At 35.5% G+C, this 14,515-nt stretch overlaps 2 protein-coding genes across 2 annotated transcripts in view; both read left to right on the top strand.

The window, feature by feature from the left end:
• Positions 1–6,923, top strand: part of LOC125870602 (iron-sulfur assembly protein IscA-like 1, mitochondrial) — a 15,921-nt gene extending 8,998 nt beyond the window's left edge. Inside the window, exons 2-3 of the mRNA XM_049551070.1 lie at positions 5,617–5,734; positions 6,588–6,923. Coding sequence (XP_049407027.1) covers positions 5,617–5,734; positions 6,588–6,681 — 212 coding nt within the window. The 3' untranslated portion in view covers positions 6,682–6,923. The remainder of the gene's footprint in view (positions 1–5,616; positions 5,735–6,587) is intronic.
• Positions 6,924–8,118: 1,195 nt separating this feature from the next.
• Positions 8,119–10,459, top strand: LOC125870596 (F-box/LRR-repeat protein At1g67190-like). Its single transcript, XM_049551059.1, has 2 exons — positions 8,119–8,204; positions 8,502–10,459. The coding sequence occupies exon 2, from the start codon at positions 8,927–8,929 to the stop codon at positions 10,184–10,186; it is 1,260 nt and encodes a 419-aa protein (XP_049407016.1). The 5' UTR covers positions 8,119–8,204; positions 8,502–8,926; the 3' UTR covers positions 10,187–10,459.
• Positions 10,460–14,515: the final 4,056 nt, after the last annotated feature.

Here is a 14,515-nt window from a genome sequence, read left to right on the forward strand (position 1 = left end):
AAAAAAATAGAAAAAAAGCCGTGCACAGAGTTGAATTTTTTTTTTCTCTTGAAATTGGTAACTNTAAAAAAATTCAATCCTTCTATATTTATTTCTTCCCTACTCAATTTAGTTTTATACTAATTAATATAATATTTGTTTGTCCATAAATAGTGAATTCAATGGCGTATGATGGTAACAAAAAGGACATTGGAGTATTGCCTATCAATTGTCTTATGAATTATTGAGTCATTCAAGTTTTATACTTTTAATATCTACTATTAGTTTTTTAATTGAAATATTTGCTAATGAATGTTATTGCTATTGAAATTTTGGATATTTCTATATGCAATTAAATAGTTCAAATTTTTGGTATTAATTGCCGCCTCAATTCAAAAAGGCGAGCGCCTCGCCGCTAAGGGAGGCAGGCCCTTGTCGCCTTTCACGTCCAAAACACTGCCCCCCCCCAAAAAAAATAGAAAAAAAGCCATGCACGGAGTTGAATTTTTTTTTCTCTTGAAATTGGTAACTTTGTCTATTCCTCAAAAGTCGGTACTAATACTGTATTGGTCAGTATTTACAACATGTACTTCAAATTATACTATCATTTACTAAATTGAGTCTAGTACATCAATTATGGAGATAGTATCATTTGAGTATAATTGATTACACCCAAAACACAGTAGCATAAGACAATTTAGTTTGATTTTTTGCATACTATTCTCAACACTATCAAAAGCTCTAGAGTTCCTTTCCTTCCATATAGCCCACCATATACTTGCTGGGACAATTCTCCATCTGTCTCTATTCTTGGATTGCTTTCCTGCTTCCTCCCAACTCTGGATTGCTTCTGTGATCTTGGCAGGCATGGTCCATGACATACCCTTAAGATTCAGGAATAACCTCCATAGTTGGCCAGTGATTTTGCAGTGTAGAAAGAGTTGGTTAACTGTCTCAGCATTTTCCCCACAAAAGAAACATCTAGAGTTAAGTTGTCTTGAGTCAGTACAGCCTCCTTGGCTAACAACCAGACAAAACATGCCACTTTGAGTGGAATTTTTGACTTCCAGATTCCTCTCCATGGCCAGTGACTTTGAGGTTGATTGGTGTGGTTTAGCCAGTTGTATGCACAACCCACTTTAAAGTTGCCCTTTCGATTGCCTTTCCACCACAAAATGTCTTGACCTCCTTCGAGTCCATTAAATTGCCCAATGGTGTTGAAAAAATCTGCTACCCTTTGAATCTCCCAATCATTTAATTGTCTTCTAAAGATGAAGTTCCACCCTTGAGGAGTCCAGTGATCTACTATGGTCTTCTGTTGGTGAGATACTAGAGAATATATATCAGGATACAAGACCTCTTGCCTACCTGCCTCATGCCAAACATCTTTCCAAATTTCTGTTTTCTCTCCATTCCTCACTTTGATCTTTGTGTTCGCCTTTAACTCAGACCACAGAGATCTAATGGATCTCCATACACTACCCCATATGGTGTAGTCACTTCTTTGGTCATCCAGTTATCTTCCTCTTCATGTTTTGCCTCAATGACTTCCTTCCGGTAGGACTGTTCTTCATTATTGAACTTTCACAACCATTTCATCATAAGGGCTTTGCTTTGATTCATCAAATTCCTTATTCTGAGACCTCCATGCTTCTTTCCCACTATCACAACATCCCATTTAACCAAGTTGTAGCCTTTCCTCTCACTGTTTCCTTGCTAGAAAAAAATTCTTCTGATTTTATCCAACCTAGTGATTACACTTTTGGGAATTGGGAATACTGACATCATATAGGTTGGTAGTGAATCAAGAACAAAATTAATCAAGGTCAACCTGCCACCCCTGGAGAGATATTGTGATTTCTATCTTGCTAACTTCATTTCATATTTCTCAACCACATTGTTCCAGATTTCATATGACTGAGAATTTGCCCCCAAAGGCATCCCAAGATATGATGTAGGTAGTGCTCCAATTTCCCCTCCCATAACAACATTTAAAGCTTCCATGTTGTGTACTTCATTAATTGGATAGAGGTGGCTTTTCCTCCAATTAATGTGTAGACCAGAGAACCCTTGGATCACCCTCAACATCTTTAGTTGGCCTTCATCAGCATCACATACTATCAATGTGTCATTCGCATATTGTAGATGGATAATTTCCACATTATCTACTTCAGGTCTACTGACCTCAAAACCTCTGAGCCATCCCCTCACTTTAGCTTATTTGATCATATTGTTCAGCCCTTCCATAGCAAGTAGGAAAAGGAAAGGAGACAAAGGGTCTCCTTGCCTCAGTCCCCTCTCTGCACTAAAGAAACGAACAGGGGATCCATTCATAAGTACTGAGAATCTCACAGTGGTGATACAATGTCTGATCCATTTGATCCACTTCATCCCAAATCCCAATCTCCCCATTGTGGTCAAAAGATATTCCTAATTAACATGGTCACATAATACTCCATGAGGATAAAATTAATCTCATGGAATGTTAGGGGGCTGAATGAACAGGGAAAGAGAAGGGTGGTACAAAACCTGTTGCAGGACTGGAAAACAGACATTGTCTGCCTCCAGGAAACTAAATTAGAAGGCGATGTACAGGACTTAGTTAAACAAATTTGGGCAGGGAGATGGATTAAATATGCTTGTTTAGAGGCCAGTGGAACCAGAGGAGGAATCCTGATGTTATGGGATTNTCAGCCCTTCCATAGCAAGTAGGAAAAGGAAAGGAGACAAAGGGTCTCCTTGCCTNTTTTGGTGTACAAATGTCTACTCCAATGAAACTGAGTCAATCATAGATGGTTTAGGATCCATTTAGGTCTGGTTCAGATTTTGGATAGATTATACTTCCTTTCTGCTTTTGTAAATACATTGTGGTCAAAAGATATTCCTAATTAACATGGTCATAGGCTTTCTCCATGTCTAGCTTACAAAGTTTCTTTTGCTTTTGTCTGGAATCCACTGCCTCATTAGCTATCAACACTGCATCCATGATTTGTCTTCCTTGGAGAAAAGCCATTTGTCGGGAATCCACAAGTTTAGCCATTACCCCTTTCATTCTCTCTGTCAGAACTTTAGCAAAAAGCTTGTAGATGCTGCCTATTAAGCTTATGGGTCTGAAATCTCAATTCTTTAGCACCCTTCTTCTTTGGGATGAGAGTAATAAATGTTGCATTCAAACACTTCCTGCTCATAGAAGTTTTGGAAAGCTTTCATGTCCTCCTTTACCACCTCCCAACATTTTAAGAAAAAACCCATGGTGAATCCATCAGGCCCAGGTGCTTTATCAATTGCACACATTTTAGGACTTCACTCTCCTCAAAGTTCCTTTGCAGATTCTCCTTTTCCTCCTCTGTTAACCCGGGGCAAGTAGCATTAGTTTAGGCAGGTCTCCAGTAAGTAGTCTCAGTATATAACATCTTGTAGAAGTCTACTATCTCTCCTTCAATTCTTGAAGGATCTTGGGTTAGTTGATCTTGGGTTAGACATGACACAACACCTCTTCATCTCACTGACGACATGACCCTAGATAAAAAAAATATAAAGGTTGAGAATCAGGGTAGAGGGTTAAGTAAATAGTCGAGTGATTTCTCTCTTTTCTGTGGGAGAGCATGGTTCTAGCTTAGAGCACCTTATTTGATCCCTCTTCTACTTATCAATATCACTATTAGTATTGTATTATTATTTATTCTTCAATTATATCACTATTGTTCTTGCTAGGGTACCGGGTGCGGGTTCCCGAACCCGGTAACTTTTGTATAGACCCTATATTTATATTGAGAAATCCATTAAATATATAAAATCTATTTGTTTCTGGTAACAAAGTAAGCTCTTGGTCTAGAGGCAGAAATGGAACTTACTTAATTTTTATTTCCCGCCTCAGTGAGAGTTCATTCCCCTTGGGCACTTCCAATAAAGTCTTTTTTTTTTTTAATTTAAGATCGATGAGAACCATAAACTTTAAATCTTGGATCTGCTTCTACCCGTAGAATAATCTTTCATGGATTTTGTCATCTCACCGTGCATTTATTATTATGCTACTTTAAGATGTAACCAAGCTCACAAAATATAATGGTTGTGAGGTGATAAAACCGAGGTTGGTGACTTCAAATGAACACATTGCACCAAGGAGTTTACAAGCGGTAACCGCACTCCTACCTTCCGACTGAACAAAGTGAGCGCCATCTGAGTTTTCTCTTATCAACATTCTCGCGATCCATATGAAACTAGGGTTTTTAGAATGTAATTAATATTGATGTACTTTTGCTAAGGATTTGTTTTCTTTTTTAATCATCATCTTGTTTCCCCTGATTAATGCCCATTTGATGATTTCACGATTTTTGTTAGACGAGAAACATGATATCTCCCATTTTGTAGTTCACCTTTTTACCTTATTTCTTCAAATGTAACTTTAGTTCTTAATGATTGATATGTCGTACATCTCGACATGTTTTAGAAATAAAGATCTCCTTCTTTAACTATTGAATACATGATCTTGATTAAATTTCTTGCTCAATCTATCTTACACTCATTTGGTATGTGCGCCATAGGGTTTTAGTATTCTGCAGTCTTTCTATTTCAGTTTGGAGGAATCCAATCCCAGCAAATCGTTTCTCTACGTTTGGTGCATATACTTTTACATGTCCCGCAGTTTTGTGTTTTTTCCCTTTACAGGTTGGCCAAGGATAAATTCCAGCGTAGCAGGATCTTTTGCTTCGAGTTAACGGATTTTCTTTCTGTGATATAATTTGTTTAAGATACCACACTATCCAACATAATTTACTTCCTTAAGTGCCAGAGCTATCCAAGAAGGGAAACATTCTAAACCTCTCTTCAAATGAGCAATAACTAAATGCTATGTGCAATGCAGGTTGGGTGCCCCGGTCATTCAAGTGGTGTTCTGTACAGTCAACAAGGCAGTACTATGTTTATCTTATTGCTCATTGGCAAATTTAATATGGGTGTCAATTTTTTCAATTTGTGGTTTCTTCAAGTGGACAACCTTAAAAAATAAATATAATTGGCAAAGTGACATATTTATTATTAATTTTTTTGAATTAGGAATATAGAATTAGAAAATTATAAATTTTTTTTGTTAAACTTGAATCTGAAACTTAACTGCGCGTTTCACTTAAGAATGGTAATAACTCCTATGCATTTAGAATTGTCTTTTGTTGTTTACAGTTAACCATTGCATTTATACTTTTCATCTTTTAATCCATTTGTACCACCCTTCACTAACATTCACACTTCAAATATATGCAAAAAAAAAACAAAACACATTCACACTTCAAATTGCTTAGTGCCATGGACAATCTTAGCACTTTTATACTCTTTTTGCGTTTGACATTGACAATATTGTTGCAAATTGTCAGTTACTTAGTTCACTTGTCGCAAGACTCAAACTTGTGACTTTAAGTCGCAAGTTCTTCAACTTTTTCCGATTGAGCCAAGCCTGGGGGACAATTTTATTTTTTATTTTTGATGAACTTTCTTCTTTGAATCTATTCAATCTCGTTATGCTCACAAAATAATCCATCAGCAGGACTAATTAGTCTATGGCTAATGATATACATCAAACTGATTATGCTATGGATTTCTGTTGTGGTTCTATTTCTAATCACAACCCTTTGAACATTGTAGATGAGAAGGGTAAATTTGATGAGTTGATTGAAGAGAAGGGAGTAAAAATACTTATTGATCCTAAGGCATTGATGCACGTGATTGGTACCAAGATGGATTTTGTGGATGATAAATTGAGGTAAGGGATTTACTTGTCCGTTTCTATACTGTTGGTTCTAAGCCTTTTAATTTTGTGCACAAGTGGGTCATTTTGCTTTTGGATGAAAAGGACTGGAAACACCTAATTTAAGTAATCTTACATATTTTGAACCCTAAGTAGCTTTCTCACGTGTCGCGTTATCCAACTCCCATCTGTTGCCGTTAATTTTTCTTTGGGTGTTCAGCAGTTAGTTTTGTCATCGTCTGCTTTAGTTTATACTAATGCCATGTAACATACTCCATTAGCTGTTCTGATATCATTGAAGGTCTAATTATTGTTTGTTTATGTGCAAATTATTCTGGGAAAGTTTTGCCATTATAAGGTTAGTTTTGAGAAATATGAAGTTATCGACTCCAGAAAACCATAGTATCAAGACTTACTGTTGGATGAGGGAGACAAAAGTCTTGCATGTTCTTGTTTATCTTCTCGTTTATTGGATTGCCAGTTCATGTTAGTTTTTTGGTAAGCATACTATCTATTTGTGTTTCTTTGAGCCGAGAGTCTTTCGAAAACAACCTTTCTACCTAACAAAGTAGAAATAAGGTCTGCGTACACTCTACCCTCCCCAGACTCCACTTTTGTGACTATACTGGGTATGTTGTTGTTGTACTATCTATCTGTGTTGGTTTCTGCTGATGAAGATTTCTGGGGGCAGGGGGTCCAGAAGAGAATCAAAATGTTGTTTAGCATGATACGTCAGATGCAGCAGCCCTGTGAACTGTTGCCCTGAGACAAATCCTTTAAAGATGTTTCGACTTGTCCAAACCTGTCCCTGTTTCATATGGTGTCCTCCGCAAGTAACTCTTGACGCGTTCTTACATTTTATGTGCAGGTCTGAGTTCATTTTTATTAATCCCAACTCGAAAGGGCAATGCGGTTGTGGTGAATCTTTCATGACAACAGCCAGTAAAGGTGCTGGAAAGTGAGATGATTTTCACTGAGACATGATGTTTATAATGTACTTTTCATTAGGTAGACAAAGAATGAAATAAAGATTTATTCCTGGAATTAATATGCCATATCTTATATATATATATATATCTTTCTATTGTGTTTATTAGATGTAAAAATTGGCAGTCATGGCATTTTTATAATCTACTGATATTACAGAAATGGAAAGATTTTCTTGGAGTTCTAAAGTTCCAGAACTACCAAACAGTAAAATTAACTTGTATCAAAGGTGTCACCTAGAGGTTAATGAAGCGGGTGAAAATTATGGGAGATTAGAGTGCAAAGTGCAGCAACAACCCCACTGCAATCACACAAGTGAAGTTTGGGAAGAGCAGAGTCACAGATATAGTATTGCACCAGTATTCAAATTTCAAATATATATTATATCCCCTCTGTTGGATATAGTATTGGAGGGTAAAAGCTTACTCACATCTGATGTAATCGTCAAATTAACGAATGCATGTTATGTGTATGAATATACACAATTATGAGTTAATTAATATATATAATATATACTTTGTTAAATTATTTGATTATGATAAATTATATTAATCTGATGTAGATATTCGATGCCAAAAAATATTTATAGGGAGGAGAGTAAAGTAAAAAACATTGATAAAATGAGTGTGCTGCAACAATTCACAACCTGTCAATTTTTCATAGAGTATTCTTGTGGCTGATTCATTGAAGGTTTCTATAAAATAAAATAAAAAGCCACCAATGAAAAATCATCTTTAAAAAATACCAAAAGAAAAGAAACTTCAATCATAGTTCTTTATCCTTGTCCTTTCAAGTATATGTTTATTGGTATCTAACCCCGTCAACTCGATATTTTTGTTACTAATTTTTGAATAGAGATGAATTTAAACTTTGAAATTCTGACTTTAAGTTTATATGCAAAAATAATTAAATTTATATTTAATACAATATATAAATTTTGGAGAAAAGTTATTGATGTGAACCTATTAGATATGCCTATGTTACTATACGCACTTAGTCAAAAAATTTCTAGTAGGTGGTGGTTGGCTTCTGAGATTTATGTCGGCAAGTCCCATATTAAGAGATTATTAACATCAACAATGATAAGCCTAGTAAATTAAGGGATAACTAAAGCTCCGTAAAAATGTAACTCTATATTCAAAACGAATTCAAGACAATTGATTAAAGATGAAAGAGTTTTTATTGCTCCACCGCGACCAAAGAGCCACCCCCCATGATTGGTCAGATGAAAGTTCCATTGTGACACTGATTCTCACGTGCGACCCACTTTTCACACACCAACACACACGTTACTGTGTTTTTTTGTTGTGTTTGTGTGAATTGTGTCTGGTTCCCCCGCTCACCCCCCAAAGCCCCCAACCCACAATGCCGTCTTGACCCTTTTTTTCACAGAAAATCGAATCAGATTCCTTCTGTTGTCCCTCTCTGTTCACTGTTTTTTGGTTTGATCGATTGATGTCTTGTTGTGGGACATGATCATAATCCTATGATTTATGTGGTAAGCTTTTTGTTAAATTATTCTTGATTTTTTTGGTTTCCTCATCTGATATGTTATCAGTTTTTTTGAGATTCTTGATTTAGTAGTTTATATTGTGGAAGTTGATGAGTTAAAGATGAGATTTTTATTGTCCCAAAGGTCAAAACTTTATCTTGGTATGCTCTTTGTGTCTTTCTGATTCTTGATTTGAGTCGCAGGATTGGAATTTTTTTGAGTTAAAGATGGGATTTTTGGTTTCTAAAATATTTCCCTAAAGGTCAGAACTTTAACTTTGATTGTGCTTCTGTGTCTTTTCAGGAACCAGATTCTTTATTTGAGGTTTGTGGATTGGAAGTTGATGAGTTAAAGATGGGATTTTTGGCTTCTCAAATATTGCCCCAAAGGTCAAAACCTTAACTTGGTATGCTCTTATATTATTTCAGAAACCAGATTCTAGATTTGGGTTTTTGGCTGACTTATAGTGGGAATCAAGAAATTGTCTCTGGTAGAGTTATCATTTGCTAGTTTAGTTAAAAGGGTTTCTGGATATTACATTTTTGGTTGATAATCTGGGGTTTGATTAGCTTATGAATGAATATCTTACACCACATGTTGGCCTTTTCCTTGATAAGAATCCCTTGGATAATATTGTGATGTAGTTTGGAGATTTAAGTGGAATTGCTTGGACTATAACATTGTTTTCTAGGGGCCCGCTAGTTGTATTTGTTGTTGTATTTGAGGGTATGGAGTACCTTCCTGTTGAGGTGATTGGGAACATTTTGTCCCGTGTTGGAGCTGCGCGAGATGTTGTGATAGCATCTTCTACTTGTCAGAAGTGGCGAGAGGCTTGGAGGAATCATCTTCATACACTCATGTTTAACTCGAATGACTGGCCTGTTTATCATGAGCTCACAAGGAGCAGACTTGAGATAATTGTAACTCAGACGATTTTCCAGACTAATGGACTGCATTGCCTTTCGATCATCATGGATGATGTCGACGAGTTCTCTGCTGCTCCGGTAATAGCTTGGCTAATGTATACCAGAGAAACGTTACGCCAGTTGCATTACAATGTCAGGACTACCCCAAACATTAATATACTTGAAAAATGTGGTCGCCAGAGGCTAGAAGTGTTGGCTCTTGCACACAATACAATCACGGGTGTTGAACCTAGTTACCAAAAGTTCCCTTGCTTGAGGTCTCTTTCACTAAGTTATGTTAGTATATCAGCTTTAGATCTGAGTCTTTTCCTCACAGCTTGCCCGAAAGTTGAGGTCTTGAGCCTTGTTAGTATAGACATTGTTATGTCTGATCCACAGGCAATGATGGAGCTGACAAGTAACTCGTTAAAAGATATCTATGTTGAAGCCATTAGTTTGGAAAAAATCATTCTGGAAGCGGATAGTCTTGAGAAGCTGCATCTGAAAGATTGTACACTTGAGGTCTTTGAGCTTGTTAGCAAGGGTTCATTGAGTCACCTTAAGATTGATGATGTTAGTGTCATCCATCTTGATATTGGCGAGAGTGCTGAAGATCTCGAGATTGTGGATGTCAGTAATTTCACAATCATGTGGTCCAAGTTCCATCACATGATAGCAAAATCATCGAAGCTAAAAAGACTGAGGCTATGGGGAGTTGTGTTCGACGATGAGGATGAGGCTGTGGATATTGAGACGATTTCCGCTTGCTTTCCACAATTAAGTCATCTATCATTGAGCTATGAACTAAGAGAGACAGCACTTCATTATGGATCGCAAGATTCTTTTCAATTGGAAAATGTAGTCGTCTTGGAGCTTGGATGGATGGTCATTGGCGACCTGTTCTCCCATTGGGTAGCAGGACTACTGGAAAGGTGCCCTAACCTGAGGAAGTTGGTAATCTATGGAGTCGTCTCAGAAACCAAAACACACGAAGAATGCCATACATTAGCCAACTTCACATCCTTTATTGTAAGGCTTATGAGGAAGTATTTGCATGTAGATGTTCAGTTTGAATATGAGTAGATTTTGAACAATTGCTGAGTTCAAAATTTTTCCTCATCTCGAGAGGGGAAGGAGGTACATGATCTTTAGTAGTGATTGTCTTTTTCCGTTTATTGTTACAACATTGTTTTCTATGATAAATTTTGTCCTTCGTCAAATTTCGGACTCATCTTTTTCTTTCAATTCAAGTAAACATATCGTTTGCATTTCTTCTATCCTTGTTGTTCCTAGTTTGCGCATTGATATGCACGGCTTTATTATTGATGTCAAATGTAAAAAAATGTAGCTAAGCACCAAGACGTATGGAGGTTTAACTGCAAAGTCAATTAAAATGGTGCTTTAGTGAAAAAATAAGTGTTAAATGAAGAAAAGTAAGAAATGTAGAATGTAAAGAAAAAATTACTATAAAAATAATTTAACTGCAATGAATTGAAAAATACAAAGTAAAATTATGTCAATCAACTACAAAGACCATCTTCCGTTTCAGTTTGTTTCTCTTACTTTCCTTTACCCCCAAAATCCTACATGACATATTTAGACCACCAGGTTCTAAGGGCATTTCGGTTCATTACTCACATCTTTAATTTAAGACCACAAGATTTAAAAGTCTTTATTTTCTTCAACTCTATTCCGAGTCAAACTAAGACAAAGAAATTGAAATGGAGGGATTTGTAGAAGCATGTCAAATGTTTTGAGATGCTTAGAAGTTTAAATGGAATGTGTACCTAAATTAGGTAAATTGGCCCTTCCCTGCCAGTTGAGTTCTCTTTGTTATTGGTTGCTTTCTATATGACGATACCAAGGCGGTTTTCCATTCAAGGAACCTTTAAGGTGTTTTTTTTTTCATTTTGTCTTTTCAACTTCTGGATGATGCCTTATGGGCGTATAGGACGACACATAAGGACTCCTGTTAGGATGTTGCTGTACTGATTGTTTTTTAAGAAGGCGTTTGTATTTGATTGTTATTTCAAGAAGGAGAAGCTCTGGCTAGAGAGGATGTGTTAAAAGAACATGAATCATCGGTTTGTTGTAAGTTCCCTTACCAAATTCTTTGTTGCTCACATTATGCCTGCCTTTAATGAAAGTTTTAAATCTCTTATCTTTTTCTTCCGTTGTCAGCAATTTATGTGGCTCTTAGTCTTCTTCATTGTTTAATATTAGCATGAGATGAGTTTGAATGGCGTAGCATGGTCAGTGATGATTCATATATATAGCTGACCCCAATTTGTTTGAGACTGAGGCGTACTGTTGATGTTATTAGTCTTCTTCACAGCTAATCCCAATTTGCTTCTCTATGACCCCGTCTTCTGTCGAGTCTTATGGGTATTAAATGGTTCTGCATTCCTAGTGAAACACATCACAAGTGGATATGGAGTATTCCGCAAGTTGGATGGACTAAAGGCGGATCCAGAATTTTAAATTTATGGGTTTTGGCCATAACCCTTTTTGCTTATTGAGTTCTTAATAGATCATTTATACATTACATAAATACAATGATCGTATTACTTGTTGTTGTTAATGTTCTCTTCTTCATTCTTTTTCAACATAGCTTCTTCACTATTGTATTTGCTTTACTTGTTTGATTTTTGATATGCTTTACTTGAGCCGAGGGTTTATCGGAAACACCTCTTTACCTTCACAAGGTAGGGATAAGCCTGCGTACACATATCTGCCAGATATGTTGAGCAAACTTTGTGCATTTTGGATTTAGAATCTATCTAGGTGAAACTGTACTTACAACGACAATAACATATCTCGTGTAAGCCCACAAGTGTGGTCTGGGGAAGGTGATGTGTGCACAGCCTTATTTATCTCTACATTGTGAAGGTAGAAAGACTGTTTTTGAAAGACTGGGTGAAACTGTACTTAGTAACTAATGTTAGCATTTCCATTCCTTTTAACAAAACTTTTTGATTGAGGAAATTGAAATGTTGTGCTGTTTTGAGAAATGGAAAGGTGAGTCAAAATGTTGTTAGAAACTGGATGAAGGACAATTCTTGTAAAAAGGTGGTTGTCTTCTCAGGTTCAAATCCTAGCGGAGACACCAACAAAACAACATTAGTTGATATCTTCTCATCTACCTAAGCTTTGTTTTACAAAGTTACCCGAACAAGTGTTGATCGGAGGTAATAAGTATCTGGTGGAATAGTATGATATGCGAGCAAGCTAGCTTTGACCCCACCGCCGTGAAAAAAAAAGTGATTGTCACACTCTAAGTGTCACCTAGTGGTCAATGACGATGTTGGTTGAAAACCATGAGGTTGCAGGTTCAAATTCCAGCAGAGGCGAAGACACTAGGTAATTTCTTCTCATCCACCTAAATCTTAGTGGACAAAGTTACCCGATACCTACGTTGATGGGATATAGTTGATATTCGTGAAATTGTCGAAGTGCGAGTAAATTAGCCCGGACATCACCCTATTAAAGAAAAGGTGGTTGTCTTCATTACTACAATAGATTTTGCTGCTCCACCATAGTACAACTTCCCAATATTTTCCATAGAAAATTCTACAAGAATTTTTTGAGAGCAAGATCATAAGTATGAATTTATCCGCATCCGATGTTTACATCAATACTAATATAAATATCATTATGTCAACATGAGACGTTGAACATACCACATATCTGCACAATGTGGTGTATAAACAATGTTAAATGTATGAATAGAACTATCCGGTATCTAATATTGATGAGAAATAGTAAATATTCGATAAAATAATTGATATGTATGCAAGTTGATTCCCATTCTCCTTTTTATCATTGTTATTTGACAGATTTATTCCAAAGACTAAGATAAATATTAAGAATACTAATAAGCTGAAAAATACATCTGATAATTATTTGATATTTAGTGTTATTTATTGGTGAAATAGAGACAGAATAATAAATCATAAATCTATTTCATTGACTAAAAGAAAAAGAATCAATAAGAATCGTTTTTGACAGATTTGAATATAAAATCTTTTATTTTATGAAAGGAAATAATTAATATTAAGAATCATTTAAGAGTTTGTGCCCACACATTTTGACTTTTTTTTTTCAAGTTGGTGCCTAGGTTGTAAGCACCTATAAGTATTTCTTTGATATTTTCTATTTTCATCAGTATAAATATCGAATAATTTTGCAGACTAAATTTTAAAATAATCACATCACTAAATATTATTTATGTCGATGATAACACCACTTAGATCAAATGATGAATTTTTTTTTGATATTCCATAAGATTTATGTGACAATTATCATAATAATTTGGGAAAATGCATAAGTACCCCCCTAGCCTATACCCGAAATCCCTGAGACACACCTAACCTTTACTAAGGTCCTATTACCCCCCCAAACTTATTTTATATGTAATATTCTACCCCTTTTTGGCCTACGTGGCACTATTTTATGGGCCCAACGCATGTTGACATTTTTTTCAAGGATAGTGCCACGTAGGCCGAAAAGGGGTAGAATATTATAGATAAATTAAGTTCGGGGGGGGGGGGTAATAGGACCTTAGTAAAGGTTAGGTGTGTCTCTGGGATTTCGAGCAAAGGCTGGGGGGTACTTATGCATTTTCCCTAATAATTTTGACGATTCATTTAAAAATTTTAAATTTTTTTGACAATTATTATAACTTGTTATTTATTTTAGTCTTCTTGACAATTGGCAACCCAAAAAATCATTTTAAATATGACTAGTAATACAATATATAAAAGAGTAGCACCTAAAGCATGTTTCATGATTTGTTTGGTAGTTGGGAATATAAATCACGGGGTGGCCCAAAGAAAAATTATGATGTTACGTCAAGTTATATTGACATATGATAATTAAATTTAAAAAATGAAGATGAAAATACATACATATTAATTAATTAATTTTAAGATGATAAGAATATTTATAAAGGACACTTTTGTTATTTATTGCGTCACACATTGCTAAAAAAAGTTTCAAAAGTTTAAGAGCCGATAATAGAGTTATTTTTAGAAATTTAAGGTCATATCGATTCATTCTATCAATGAAATTTATTGAGAATCATGAGATCTTGGGTTGAAGTTTCATCGAAGGCAAAAATACTAGTAAGTAATTTCTTTTTATTTATCCAAAATCTTGATTAATAGAGTTATTTGATATTCTATCTATGTTGGTGGAACGTAGCAGGCATCTCACAAAATTAGTCAAAATAAATACAGGAGTAATAGATACCTCATATAATTAATCGAGGTACAAACAAATCAGCCTAAACATCACACTTATATATAAAAAAGTTATGAGTACATCCTAACACAATAAACTCTTTTAATTATGACCCTATATATACGTTAACATCTAAAAGACTTCAAATTTAATACATTTTCCGTTATAAAA

The sequence above is a fragment of the Solanum stenotomum genome, chromosome 7 (genome assembly GCF_019186545.1).
Source record: "Solanum stenotomum isolate F172 chromosome 7, ASM1918654v1, whole genome shotgun sequence".
In the NCBI taxonomy this organism is placed as follows: Eukaryota; Viridiplantae; Streptophyta; class Magnoliopsida; order Solanales; family Solanaceae; genus Solanum; species Solanum stenotomum.

Coding starts and splice junctions, on each gene's coding strand:
- LOC125870596 (XM_049551059.1), top strand. CDS start 8,927: ATGGAGTACCTTCCTGTTGAGGTGATTGGGAACATTTTGTCCCGTGTT.